Source organism: Pteronotus mesoamericanus, unplaced genomic scaffold (assembly GCF_021234165.1).
Source record: "Pteronotus mesoamericanus isolate MK-2021 breed Mesoamerican mustached bat unplaced genomic scaffold, CSHL_Meso_final contig_101, whole genome shotgun sequence".
In the NCBI taxonomy this organism is placed as follows: Eukaryota; Metazoa; Chordata; class Mammalia; order Chiroptera; family Mormoopidae; genus Pteronotus; species Pteronotus mesoamericanus.
In genome coordinates, this window is record NW_026555001.1 from 23154008 (window position 1) to 23169112 (window position 15105).

General features: G+C 52.3%; 1 protein-coding gene across 1 annotated transcript; it reads right to left on the reverse strand.

Annotated features, from left to right (window-relative positions):
• Positions 1 to 7209: 7209 nt before the first annotated feature.
• MYCN (MYCN proto-oncogene, bHLH transcription factor) lies at positions 7210 to 12117 on the reverse strand. The gene is given in 5 exon segments (XM_054566569.1): positions 7210 to 7814; positions 9853 to 10694; positions 10696 to 10748; positions 11964 to 12030; positions 12032 to 12117. Coding segments are annotated over 5 exon segments (1653 nt in total).
• Positions 12118 to 15105: the final 2988 nt, after the last annotated feature.

Here is a 15105-nt window from a genome sequence, read left to right on the forward strand (position 1 = left end):
GGCACAGGACTTCCAGTTTTAAAGCCAGGAGAGTCACAGACAAACTGAGCCCAGTCAGTCACCCGCGGTGAAGAGGGAGAGAAACTTCATCCTTGCAAAAGGACATGCCCGCCTCAAATGAAAACACTGCGCTGAGAAGGCGCTCACATGGCTGCAAACATTATAATAAGCGTTTTATGGCGGTTTCCACTCCAATTACCCAGCCCTCAGCATCCATGCCGCCAGCAAAGCCGGGGCTGCATTTGCATTTGAGCTAGATGCTGCGTCTTTGCTCGAACATTTTCGTTTTGTGGTCCATCCCAGTGGACAAGGAAAAAGTCCTCCCGGGGCTGCGTGACAGGGCGGCCCCCACACACAGCCAGCCACAGATAATGCAGGCTCCAACCACAGCGACAAATTGACATGTGCACATTTATTACCCAGAGGAATTTCCAAGGGAGGTGACACTCCAGGAGAAATAACCTCCCAGAAGTGTCAAACAGAATGTATTCACAGCCAGCCTGGAAGTTTACAGTTAAAAACATCCAAGAAAACCTCCAATTTCATTATTTTAATGAGACGTTTGGGGGAGAGGGTTTCTGGAAGAAAGGTGATTTTCCCTCAAGACACTAGATAATATTAGTTCAGCAAATTCATAAGAAAGACCAGCTCTGGTTGGGAAAGACTTATTTTCAAATCTAAATGCAATCAAACCATTTACTACTGTAAATTCGAATCTCAACCCTGCCCTCTTCACCAACAAAGAAAATGCCTCTGACTACAGCTTGAACAGCTTTCAGTCTCTGGTCTCAGTATAAACTGCCTGTTCTTCCTGGCTTTATGTGAAGGAAAAGTGGCTACACCAACCCGAGCAAAAAATCAAAGTGTGAGGTATTTGTTACCATATTCTGTTTTCGGATTGATCATGGTTTTCTCTAGGTCCACAGGAGACACGCTTCTGAGGTACCCAGTTCATTTGCGCAGGTGGAGAACGCCTAGCTGGCCTGGAACGATGAGTCAAGTCTTTTCATTGGTAATAATTATGTACCAAACATTACGGACCAGCGACTATGAGCAGAACCCTGTTCTAGGTAGAGGGGAGCAATCGGAGGTGTGCCTGTTGTCTTCGGGCATTTCTCTCTGCGGAAGCATACTTAAAGGTGGATCCAGAAAGCAAACAGAAGAGTGTGAGGGGCACTCTGGTGAAGAGCTCCTAGAAGGCGTTCCAGTTTCCCGCTGACTATAAATATACATCCTTCATATATTTATGTCATTTGATCTTCTTAATAACCTGGTGGGGCAGGTGATGATTACTCTTGTTTCAGGGGTGAAGAACCTAAGGTCCAAAGGGAAGTGACGCGCCCTCAGCCACAGAGTTGGTGAATGGCAGAGCCCACGTGTGCGTCTGAGGTTTCGGCTGGAGAGTGCTCACAAGCACTGCAGCCATTTGCAGCGATCCAAGCCATCCCTAAGGATCCGTGACTCTCAGTCCTCCGAATTGAAAGGGTGCCTTGGAGATTACAGGCTCCAACCCATTCCACTTATAGACATGACAACTAAGCAACAGACGGTTACCTTCCTATGCCAAGGTTGAAAATAGCAAATAACTGAGCTTAGATCCAAGCCGAGGGCTTCTGTCTGTAAACGAAGTATATCTATTAGCCAGGGCTGCCTCCCTGGAACCTGACTTTGTAGGGTAGGGGGATCTGCTTTGGTGCCTTCCCTCCGAAAAATGGTGGCGGATGGCATAGGACACAAAATTCAACCCCCATCAGGCTGTGGATCTGTGAGAGAATGAACTAGTTTCTTCCCACCACAGCCCCTCCAAAAACCTGCTAAAAATTGTGCGCCTGCTAGGATGCAGAAGAAAGTCAAATTTGCATTGCCTCTTCAGAGCATATCCCGCAGCAAATCATGTGTTTTTATCATTGGGGCATGTGCTGTGCATGTTTGCCAAACGTGCGTTGTCCCAGGAGGTCTGTCTGCTTCGACCATAAAAAGGCTCTGTTACTTCTCCTGGTCAAAGGTTTCAGGATGAATGTCTTGTAGCATGATCTGTCGATATCAAAAGAGATCAGGTTGCCCTGGTCAGTGGTCTATGAAGAGATTTCCTTTACAAGCAAGGAAAACTAATAAACCATTGTGGACGGCATAGATGTTCTGTGGCACTCAAATTCCTAGGCTCCGTCCTAAACCGGCTTCAAATCTCGCATTCATTTGTTTCCAAGGTACCCGTTTTCAGGTTTTTGTTAAGGCTCCTTTGGAAGGACAAATTCCACAACTTCTTGCTAAGCTCAAGTTGTGATTCTGTTCTACCAGTAAATGCTCTTTAAAGATTCTTTGCCCTGGTAACACAGGGAAATAGAGAGCGGAAAGATCGTGTCAACCAGAAATCAGACTATTTAACAGACTTCAACTGTACTCGTCATGTGGGAGATGCTCTTCCATGTGCCATATACCAAGTTAGTTTCCATAATCCCCCTAAGACCAGGGAAAGGGGGTGCTACCATCATTGTCACGGGGTGGGGCGGCGGGGGGATGGCACAGCCCAGAGCCTGTGGGTGTGGAAGTCCAAGTCAAACCAGGGAGTCTCGCTTCAGGTCCTCACTCTTCACTGCTCTACCCTGGTGCCCTCCTTGAAAGAGTGATAAAGGAGTTGAGGGAGAGGGCATTTGCCAATGACCAGAGAGAGGTGGAGGAGGAAGAACACAGACCAGACCAGCGAAGCCCGAGGACTGACTCCTGGTCTCCAAGCAGCCACAACAGGCCCCGGGGCTGGTCTTCCCTGCAACTTTCCTGCCTCACGGCACCTTTCTGACCATCCCACCCAAAAACTGCACCCCATTTCCCTCCTCCTGTGGCTTCTGGAATCCCTCCAGCCTGTTCCCCTTACCTTTCGTAGCATCCACCACTTTAGTGAGTGCTCTTTGATGCCTTCGCTTATTATGGCTCTTTTTATTGTTGTCACTCTCTCCTAAACTACAAAGTCCTTGAAGGCAGGGGTTTGGGGGAGTTTTGTTTCTTCTGTTCTCTGATGTCCCCCAAGAGTCTGGAACAGTGCCTGATGCATGGTAAGTGCCAAATAAATATTCTTTATGAGAAGAGAGAGTGAAAGAGAGGAACAGAGGCAGGGAGGCAGGGGGAGGAAGAAAGAGAAAAGAACACTCGTGGGCACACAGGATGCTCCTCCTTTCTCATCTGGTGCCCCACCTCTAAAGTAGGAGATTGAGCTAGGTGGCTTTCCAGCTTCTCCTTTTGATTCTAAAGACAGCTCAAATTAAGATTTTCAAGAGATAGCCACCAGAGAGATGAATGAAAGTCAAACCCAAAAGACCCAACTCCCCAGAGAGAAATAGGAAGCACTGGTCAACACTCCTGAAAGACTGTGAAACTCACGTGTGAAAAACCAAGTGATCTCTACAGTGCTACACAGAAGTGGGAAGCACTGTACGCTGCCACCATAGCGCAGGTGGCCTGGGTTTCACACACTGGCATGAGACGCCCCAGGTTTGTGGTAGACCAGCAAACGGGCTTCCTCCAACAGCGTTCCAAACTTGGGAACTGGAGGCCCAGAGCCTGATGCAGCCTTGAGACCCCTCATATGTTTGCTTGATGACCCCCTACCCTGCATCAGTCCCTCCTGTCTCCCCTCTCTGCCTTCTACACAAGGGACTTAGGTCCCTTCCAGACCATGGGCTTGTGAAGACAGGCCTACCTGGACCTCCAGGTGCATTCTATCTTCATTTCCAGCAGTCAGGACTGGAAGTTCCCTGATGCCTAATAGATGTGCTTCCCACCTGTTGCAGCCTGAGAGCTCGGACCTGGGGTTGGCAGGAGACAAGCTTATAATGAACATCTACCCCACCTGCCCCTCACCTGGCTCCTTCCTCCGCCGGTATTCAGCCACTCGCCATCCTTCTGGCATCCACCAAGGCCCTGCCATCTGTCAGTCACTAGTGGGGCAGAAGGTCAGGGGCGAATGGGCCACCATACCTGCCTTAGGGGGAGCCTGTAGCGTACAACAGCGATGAGGACACCTTTTCTGCGTCAAGAGGTGAAGCAAGATCGCAAGCTGGAAAGGACCCACCCGGGGGTATGAGGAAGACTTCCTGGGTGAGATGACACGGGCCTTGCCACTCCAGGTTAGGAAGGGTTTCAATGAACAGAAACCGGACAACACGGGAGGAGGGGATGGGGTGAAACAAGTAACAGGTGAGAAAGCTCGAGGGGGGCAGTAGGTGACGGCGCTGGTGGGCCAGGGTGGGGGATTGGGACTTTATCCCCTTAGTGGTAGGGAACTGTTGGAAGTTTTCATGTGGGGTCGGCGATTTAGTATTAATACGGAAGCATGCATGCCGCAGGGGGAAGGGTGGGCCAGGAGGCAGAGGCTGCCGCCGGGGTGAAGGGGGGCGCAGGGGGCGCCCTGGGAAAACCAATGCTGTGGGAAGAACATGGGACTGATCAGGAGACCCGACTGCGGTCCCGGGCTTGGCCACCGACCTGCTAGGCGACCCCACGGCCCCATTCTGTGATATGAAGTCATTCAGGGAGATGATCTCTGCGCTTCCCCTGAGCCCTGGGATTTATTGCAGAGATGGTTTCTCACGTGATTGAAACGGGTGATTCAGTCCTTTGGTGACTACAGCAATTGCTTATAGATAACTGCAGAGCAAATTGGGTGACGCTTTCCCTCAGCTGGACCAGGAAAGGCAAGTGGTATTTAGTTTTAACATTCAAATATATATATTCATGATCCACCTAAAGCAAAATACTTCTCTTTAATGTAACATAATAAAAAACATTTTTAAAAAGTGCTTAAACTGAAAATCAAAAACAAGAGATCATAGACATTTGGAAGAAAAGAGAGAATGGGCACCAGATATGTAGAATGAGAGTTATGGAATTTGGCTCTGAGCTTCCCAGCAGCCAGAGCAAAAATGGAGCGTGGTGGAAATTAGTTTAGGGCCTCATTATTTTCTTCCTTCATGGCTAGATTTCTGGCTCATCTGAAACACCTAGATAGGCCCCCTATGGGGACCACAAATAGAAAAGCTAGCTTCCAAGGATCTCAGGTGCTCAATTACTTTGAGGTCACTGAACTTTCTTTCGACTCAGGGTGGCACAAACAAGGTGCAGTGGAAAGGCAATTTGGGGCTTGTAAAATGCAAATGGTCAGAAATGACAATTGAACTGACAACTCAAAATGGACTTTCAAAGCAGGTTCGTTAATTTTCTAGCAGCGGGGACGGTCTGACCATCGGGAATGCCCACAGCAGTACCAACCTCAGAGCTCTGGGATGTGTGCCTATAAACCGAATCCGGAGGAGCCCAAGTTCTAATCTCCCACTGGCCTTTATAAAATGGCCCAAGCAGACAAGGGGCCACCGGGCCCAGGGTCTCCTGCCTCTGCCCTCACCAGCTAAGCACATTCTCATCCCTAGACCTGCTTTCTTCTCAGTAAAGCAAAAGGCCTTTGCCAGCTCAAAGCTAAAAATCTGGGATGGATGAAATCTTACAAAAAGAATCCAATACCTTTCACCTGAAAGAGAAATAGGGTTTTATGGGCTTTCGGCTCTGAGCAGAATGTCTCACAAGCCAGTGTCCCCTCCGATCAGGGAAACTGAAACTCCTTCCTTGCTGCAGGTGCCCACCCCCTACCCTTTGGCACTGGCTGTCCTCCAGAGCCTACAGAGGTTAGTCCTGCTTCCGCAGGGCAGCCCAAAGGCCAGCCCGTGAAACGGCAGGCGCTGAGAGCGGACATTCCGTGAATCAGATCGAGAGCTCCTTGAGGGAAGGGATCAACCTCATGTTTATTCTGCTACCAAGCCCAGCCAGCACAGAACCTTCCAAGTCCTAGTGAACTTGGAAGCACACATTCCTCTTGGAGACAAACTACACTCCCCCAAAATATAAAGCCATCTGCCAAGGGAACAAGCATTACTGACACCAAATACAGGCAAATTACACCACCTTGTCTTGACTTCTCACTCTACAGGGTTGATGTCTGACATCCTAGTTTAATTCCATTCACTGTCCAACCTGGGAAAGTGCTTTGTAAACTATTGAGTGCTATTGCTACAATGCAGTCATTAGTAACATCGCTATTCTTTGGAATCTGGAAGAGATGACTTAACCTTCCTAAGCTCAGTTCCTTCCACCCCAAGTGGGGACAACGGTCCCCACCCCCCAATCAGGAGTGCAGAGATGTACAAGGGCTGCCTGTGGAAAACAAGTCCCTTCTGCACGTTATGTACTGTTACGGTCACTGTTTATGGGACAGAGTATAACTAGTGCCATCAAGGGAAAAAAAAAAAAAAGTCGCTTCATTTAATTGCTATTTATTTTCATAAACATGAGGTATTTCAAAGTGCTATAAGATGCAGCACTAAATATATACATTTTGAAAGAAATTAAACACAGAACTTTGCATTTACCCAGTTCTATGCACCAAACATGAACAAATACATTAACAGGAAGAAACAGGCTAGGAAAAAGGCATATATATATAGTAAATTTCTTTACAAAAGTTTTTTTTCTTAATTCAAAAAGTGATAAAGTAATATCTACTCAAAACTTTCACAACTCATTTTCATACGAAAATATAAGTATCAAATTTAGTTATGTATCAGCATCATACTAAAGTATACAGGCAGTGTAAGAATTAGTACAGTACATAACAGAGATTAACAATATATTTGTATACAAAACATGCTCCTCAAACATTGAGGTATTACAGTACTTAGGCATGAACTTCCAGTCTAATACTGGCCACAAAAGCCACCTCTCATTACCCAGGACGTGTACAAAAGGCGGGTGTGTCAGTGGTATTTACAGAAATGTTCCCCAGGGGTATTAAATGGCAAACCCCTTCCGTGGCATCTGCTGGAACTTAAGCACCATTTTAAAAAGGAATGACTTTCTGTTGTTTGGAAACTTGGAACAAACAAGGTGACTCCAACAGCCCCAAAGGCTCCCGACTGTCACAAACTTCGACCACTGTCTTGGAGGTGACGTGGAGGGAACTTCAGGGCCACGCAGCAGCCCAGCACACAGGCCCTCTCCGGGGGGCCTGGCAGGGCCCCAAGCGTCCTGCTCCCCACCCAGACCCAGACTCGACGGGGGACCGATTGGAAAGTAAACCAACATTCTTAATGTCAACACAACGTTTGTTTAAAAAAAAAAAAATCAAAATGTGCAAAGTGGCAGTGACTGTCCAGTTTTGAGAAAGGTTTAGCAAGTCCGAGCGTGTTCGATTTTCTTTAGCAACTGCTGCTGTCTGGCCTGCAACTTCTCCTTCTCCAGCAAGAGCTGGTGCTCCTCAGCCTGCAGGGAGTGGACGTACTCGGTGGCCTTTTTCAAAATGACCACTTTGGCGGCCTTCTCGTTCTTCACCAGCTCTGGCACGTGGTCCCTGAGCGTGAGGAAGCTGGACCGCAGGTCGTTGCGGCGCTGGCGCTCCAAGATATTGTGGTTCCGGCGGCGCTCACTGTCTTCCGAGTCAGAGTTGCGGGGGCTCAAGCTCTTAGCCTTTGGGGGGATGACGCTCTTGAGAGGACGGGGGGACGCTTCACTCTTAATCTTCTTCTGGGGCGGCGCATCCTCGCTCTCCACATAGGGAGATGGGGCGGCATAGTTGTGCTGCTGGTGGATGGGGACGCAGCGCTTGAGGATCAGGTCACCGGCCTGGACTCTCCCCGGGCCCAGGGCTGCGCTCTTGGGGCGCACGGTGATGGTGAAGGTGGTGACGGCCTTGCTGTTGGAGGAGGACCGCCGCTTCTCCACGGTCACCACGTCAATTTCCTCCTCTTCGTCTTCCTCTTCATCATCTTCATCATCTTCAAGGATAAAATGGGGGTTATTCTCATAGTTAAGCACATGAAAATCACCTCTCTATTTATAGCCTCTTACAGGCCCTGGCATGGTTTGCTATTCTTGTGGCTCCATCAACACACACAGGAGAACAGAAGTGCATTTTAGATCTCTTTTAAATTAAACCTATCTGTAAATACCTTTCTCCTTCCCCATACCCCTAGCACTTTCTGCCTCCAGACTTTATTTAGCAGGTGGCAGATATACAAAGAACCTGGACTTTGGGGTCAGACAGAATACTGGCTGCATCACACACTAGTTGTGTGACCCTGGGCAAGTCCCTAAACCTTTCTAAGCCTTAGTTTCCTCAGCTCTTGAATGGGACTAATACCACACGGTTCTTGAGCTGGACAGGAAATATGTACAGAGCAGGGCCCAGCAGACACACACAGGAAATGGTAGCGTTTAACACCATCACCAGCCCATCCCACAGACTTATTTATTAAATATTTCCATCTCTACACTTAAGAATTGAGGCTCCTCATTTTGCAATTCTACACATGGTTGAGTTCGACTTTAGGTCTCCCTAAGAAGACTTAAGAGAACGATTTAAGTAAGCAGTTTTTCATCTAGCAAAGATCAAATCTTAACTACCAAGTCATAACCCATAGGAGCTCTCAACCCAAATATGGGAGCCCCCCTTCTCAAGGTCGCCAATAATAACAGCAACAACAAAAACGTGTAGCATCATGTGTGCTTTCTCCCCTCTCCTCATTTACTACTTGCTGGGATAGAAAATTATTGTTTAAAATGCAAGCATGAAAAATCAAAACACATCTCCTGCTTGATCTGAAGGAAACCGGAAAGCTGAACAATTGTAGGATTTGTTCTAAAGCCGAAATGTGAGGCTGTTCCAGCCTGTGGGTCCCTTTAAGCCAACGTTTTGGTTTTCTGCCAAGAAGACAGCTGTTGGAAGGAAGTGCTTCCTCACCAAGAGCTGTCAAGGCACCGACATTAAAGGGACAGACCCGCCTGAAACTGGAGGCTTATCACCAAGTTTCCTTCCAGGAGCCTCAGAGGAATCTGTCCTCAGCCCTGAAGGAAATTTAGGCTTTTAATCCGCCTGCATTCTGAAAACACTGGGTTTCGAGATTCCAGGGAACACAAGCTCCCAGCTCCAAGGACAAGTATTTGGGTAGAGTCTTCGGCTTAACCCCTACCCTTCAAGACAGAGGCACACAATAGAAATTATCAATGAGTGCTTCTGGGGTGTGTGCATTCCCAGAGGGCGGGCCAAATGCTTGCCCTCACCTTGAAGGACACTGGGTCACAAAACACAGCTCAGATCTGAAATTAGTCCTGGAATTCTGGCTAGAAAACAAAGCTGGACCCAGTTGAGCAGCGCTGTACAGAGGCGGGCCCCTTGAGAATGTACACAACTCCCGTGGTACTAGCCGCCAGCTGCTGAGTGGGGGCAGGGGTGGCCCCACCGCCCCCAGCCCTTTAGATCCGTGGCCCGCCTGGAATATCGCCGCCTGCTGGCCACGTACCAGGAACAAATAACCCACCACCCACAGAGCCCAAGGGGGAGAACACCCAGGTTTGAAAAATAAAAATTGCTACCAACCATCTGTGCAATCTCCCTCTAACTTCCGGTGCCCTAAGCAAGATTTTGCACGCGCTTCTGTCCTCTCGGGTGTCTCCTCACCACTGCCCTGGGCCACTGTCCCTCTCCACCCTGAGGCTAACAGGTTTCTTTCTGTCCGGGCGATACAGCCGGCGGCTCCCTAAACTCCAACCCGGCTGTAGCCCCTAAACTTTTCCTAATTTTATGTGTCGGACCGGCTGCGGGTGTAAGTAACTTCCAATGAAGGTGACACTTTGGATAACACCCTCTTAGATTCCACTCTTCCTGTCCTCTGCGGATCGGCTTGGGAAAGAAAGCCTCCAGCGCTACTTCCCCAAAATGCTCCCCCGCAAAGCCTAAATCCACGAACAGCAACAAAGGGAGCGCAGCCCCCTCACAGGGTCCAGGAAGGCGGCGGACCCTGACTTGGTATTTACCTGAGTCGCTCAGAGTGTCCTCTCCGGAGGTGCTCAGAGCCTTGTGGTCACCGCCGCTGGCCGGACGCCCGCCGGTGCGCGAAAGGGAGGCCACCGGAGCGCCGGCTGGAGCTGCGGCACTCGCCCCCGAGGCGACCGCGGTGCCCGCCGCCGGAGCACCAGCCTGGGCAGCTGGCAGGGGCGCGGGCTCGCGCTTGTTCACCGGGAAGGGGAAGACCACCGCGGGATCCACGCACTCGGCGGCCGGGTGGGCGAGCTCGGAGGGCAGGGCGGGCCCTGCGCGGCCGGTCCCCGCAGTGTGCCCGCGGCCAGCAGGGCTGGCGGCGCCCGCTCCCGGGGCCGGGGAGGCGGGCCCGGCCGGCGGCCGGCCGTGCTGTAGCTTCTCGCTCACGGCGCGCTCCAGCTTCTCCCGGGCCGAAAAGCCGCTCCACATGCAGTCCTGGAGGATGACCGGGTTGGGGGTGAGGCTGCCCAGGCCTCCCAGGCCGAACGCGTCCTCCTCGGCCGGGTTGCCCCACAGGTCGGCCTCGGGCAGCAGCATCTCGGTGGCCCAGTTCGGGGGCTCCGGGCTGTGCTCCGGGAAGGCACGGCTGGGCGACAGTGGGGGCGTGGGCAGCAGCTCAAACTTCTTCCAGATGTCCTCCCCTGGGGGGGTCGAGTCAGGGCCGCCGAAGTAGAAGTCATCTTCGTCCGGGTAGAAGCAAGGCTGCAGCGAGTCAAACTCGAGGTCTGGGTTCTTGCAGATCATCCCCGGCATGTTCGACGCGGTGCAGCTCGGCATCGGCTCGCCTCCCGGCCGGCGAATAAAAGCTTCTTTCCGCTCCTCTCTTTTTAGTTCGGGGTGCTTCCTTCCCGTGGGGGGCGCGGAGGGCGGGGACCCGCGCCAACCTCCGACACTGCAACCGACAGACACAGCAGGAGAGGGTTGGCAAGGGGAGCCGAATCGGGGGTCAGGCAGTGGGCGCCCCTCGAGCCCGTCCCTCCGTCTCCCCTCCAAGCCCCCACTCCGCCCTGCGCTCCCGAAGGTGGAGGAAGTTCTGCCTCAGCTCTCTCCCTCCCTCCTTTTGTGTACAAGCGGTCTACGACAGGGGGTGGGAGGGGGCATGCAGATGCGGGGGGTGGTGGCAGTGGCTCTGCAACTTTGGAAACTGCCATTTCATTCACACAAGGCACTGCCTGGGGGAGGGGGCTGTTCCAGGCTAGGCTGCAGGATTCTAGCTCACCAGCTCGCCGGCAAGCCCGGTGGCACCAATGTCGGACCAGCTGCTAAAAGGCAGCCGGGGGCTCCACCAACCCAGCTGCCGGGCAAGGGATCGCGAGTATCCCAGTCTCTCCTACCCCCGCGGTAAAATTGCAACCTTGGGCGTGCGAGCGTTAGAGGGGGATTTTACGAAACTTTGCAAATGGAAAAATCCTTTCTCTAGACCCACGCTAACAACAGCCACCCAAATCTATCCCCACCCCCAGTTTGAGCAGACGCCCCTCAACATTCACCCGCTGAGCGGAGAGTCCTACCACTGTCTTATTTTGTGCCTTCCTAAACCCTCCCCCCTTTTCCCCAAACCCCCAGCAACGTCCTCTCCCAGGGCGAAGGAACAACCTGAACTCCAGTTCCCGGGAATGGTGCAGGGGCCGGAGAGGGGAAGGTCGCCGGAGACCAGCGTCTCCTCCGAGTTGAAGCAGCCGTGACCCAGATTACCACCACGGCTGCCTCGCCCAGCCTAACCCTCTTCTTCTTCCTCTGGGGACACCCTTTGAAGAACCCCAGGGTCGGGCTGGGAACACACAGTGTCACCGTGAGCTCAAACAGACAACTGTTCTAGAGAAGGGCGAATTTATTTCCGACGAAGCCATTAAGACAAGGGCACTAAAAGGATTAGGGCGGGTCTCTTCCAGCTGGGGTGCCTCGGGGGGCTGCGACTGGCTTTTCAGGGAAAAGCCTGAGGTTTTGTTTCGGAAGCAGCAACAGTCCCAGGGGTAGGTAGGGGCGCCCAGAGCGCGAGCCGCGATCCGGTCCCAGGCTTGCCTTCCCGCCGCGCTCGCCGCTCTCCGGGCGCCGGGAGGTTTGCACCCCCTATCTCGCCCCCCGCCCCCCACGCCTCGCTCCTTACCTCCCGCAGATTGCTGGGGATCTAGAGGCGAATCTGTGCTGGGGTCCCCGGGTGGCCCGGGGCGGGGTGGTCCTCGGGTGGCTGCAGTCTGTGCGCGCTTGCGCCTGGCTAGCGGTAGCTCGGCTCCAACCCAGTTCCCAGGAGTCCCCCGCATCCACCCAGTTCGTCCAGACAGATGACTGTCACTGGCTGCGCTTTGAAGCTCGGGGGATATTATTAACTGAAAAATCTGACACACCCGGGGGGCGGGGAGAGAAGGGGGCTGCGGCACAGACAAGGGGGAGGGAGAAAGGCAGAGGAAAGGGGCTTTACCCCGCCCTCTTGATTTCCATAAAAATCAGGGGAGGCGCCAAGGCTTTCGCGCCAAAAGCCACTTGCTTTTCTTCTTTGCACAGAGGAGGCTGCAAAGCTGGGAAGCCCAGGCTGTGCTCCCCCACCCTTTCAGACCCCCGGGCTTGCACTCGGTGCACTCTGCGAACCAGCTGCGTGCCGAGCGGTGCAATGCAGCACCCACCCTGCAGGCCTGGCAATTGCTTGGCATTAAAAGACGAGGAATGTCCAAGGGGGTCCGGGGGAGTATGTGGGGTGGGAGTGGGAGTGGAAACAGAGGCTCCTAACCCAGCCCCCGCCTTGCCTCGGATTGTGCGCGGCCAGACGCGAGGCCGTCGTCCTGCAAGGCTCTGCGGAGGGGCTGCCCGTGCAAGATTCCGAAGGGAGGCTACACCCGGGGTGCAAAATGGTAGGAAGAGGACGCGCCCACTTAGGAAGGAGATCGCTGGATGTTTCTAGTTTTAAATTGAAAGGAGAGGGGCGCCCCCCTTGTTTGAAAATAAATAAATAACTCCGGGCTACGAGGGTGGCGCTGCGGTGGTTTCTTCGGCCGAAGGCGACACCTCGCGGAGACCAAGCAGAAAAACGGATCTGCTGGGCCTCGTCTTGCGGATTGAAGTGGGGCCACCCTGCAGCTCTACCGCCGCCCCCGTGACACTGCCTACCCGCCTTCCCGAGGCTCAGGAGGTGGGGGCTCGGCCTCCGAACAGAGTTGGCGTGAGACGCCCCCACCCCCCTCCCCGCACACACACCCCAGTCATCCCCACGGACTCTCAAGTTCGCCTTTCAAAACCAGCGTTGTGCCGACTTAACGGGGAGGCGGATCCGGTTGACACGGGAGTTCTGGTCCACACCTCTTGAAGACCAAACCTCCGCTCAGAAACCTTAACTCCATATTGTCAGCGGCTATCACCGATGAGCCTCTGTGCTTCAGTGTCCTCAGTTGCGAAATGGAATTATAAATGGCGCTCACCCATAGGTTGCTTTGAGAAATAAGAGAGCACTTAGCACAGTGCCCGGCACACAAGTGTGAATGTTAGCTATTATTGTTATTATCAGATCAGGATAGAGTCTTCCGGGGGGAGATTAACACCCCCATCCGGCAGCATTCGCCTTCACCGCCACCCCCCCACCCCCGCCACCCCGCCATTCTCACATCCCCACCTCACTGTGCTCAGCTTTCTCACAGGTGTGTTTGGGGGAAGGGGTGGGGAATCAGAGATTATCTCCCCTACCCCCAAGCTCCCCAGGAACAACCCAGGTCCCCTGGACAGCCATCCCTCACAACCAAATACACAGAGAGGCGGGGTTTTGCTTTGAAAAACCATTCTCGGATGGTCTGGGGTAGAGGAACCTGGCCCCTGCCTAGGGCTGGGTACGCTGCTTTATAGCCCCTATTCCAAGTTGGAAATTCCATTCATCCCTGCCATTCACCTCAACATTCAAACTAGCGACAGATGAGGTTGCAGAGGGTCGGGGGCAGCCTGTAAAATGCTCACGGATTAGCATTTGTGAAGGCTCTTCCAGCCTTTACCCAGGATGCCTACATAATTCTGGGAAGAGAAAGCGACTCCCCAAGTTCTAGGAAGTGGCCCATGAATGAGGATGCGCTGCCCTTCGGAGCACCTTTATTATTATTATTACTTCCCTCTCATATGTAAAACACTTTACTTTTGCAAAAGCCCTTAACCCCCCCACGTCTGCTCTTCCCTAACCCCCTAATCTAAACCAAGTCTTCCTGCTGTATTCTCTCCAAACATCCTTCACCTCCATGCGTAATGATATATTCCTGGGAGTGTTTGTTCAGTGCCGGCTTCCCGCCTGAATCCGTGAGGAAACAGGCTCTGTGTGCCTTCCTCGGCCTGCGAGCCCCGGCGGGAGAAGTCCTGCTTTGCTCCAAGTGGCATCCTTGAAACAAAGCGGGGCCCTTGTATACGGAAAGTACTCAACTCCATTGTTCGAGGCAGAAATCCCCGCAGGAGTCTTTCTAAGGCGGCGAGCTCGTTCTTCCAAGATAGTTTCTGCTCGTCAGCAAAGGAGGAGTAACCGTCGCGGCAGAGCCTTCTTTGGGCCCTCAGCAGGCTTCCTGTAAGCGGGCTCAGAATTACCTGCCCTACTGTTTTTGTTGTTGTTGTTGTTTTTAACCAAAATGGCAGGGCTGTCAAAATCGTCAAGGATGGCCCCCTTGCGATGTTTAAAAGTCCTGCCCTTGTCCTTTCTCACCAGACCTGCCCTTCACCACTCCAGTTGTGCTTTGTCAAAGGGCAAAATGTAGCAGAAAAAGAAGGGACAGGAAGACAAGAGACTGGGTTACTCCACATGCCTCCAAGCAAACAGTGTATCCTTCCTGGGCCTCAAGCTCTAATTTCCATCTCTTAACGCAAGCCAGTAATTACTGACAAGTCTGAATTTGAAGGTTAACAGAATGATAAAATTCAACAAGTATTTATTGGTGCTTTCATTTGCAAACGGAAAGATAAAAGACTCCGTGGAGAAACCTTGTTACTGCTGGTTCCTAATCAGCTTGTAGAGAAACCTGCACCAATTCTTCAAAATGTCGAAACACCCTTAGTCCGTGTGAATGCACACCAAATAGATCAGATGGCTTCAAAGACAAGGTTTGGTCCGGCACACATGTGCTGTCCCCGTTCAGGAGGAAGATGAGTTAAGACAGCCTCCAGGGGCTTATCCTGCATGGAAGGGGACACACCTAAGGTGGACCAACAGAGAGGACAGAGTTGTGGACAAAAAAGGGGGGGTCAATGGAAAATAACCCCACAGGGCGATCTGGTCATAAATTCCTAATTGGGCA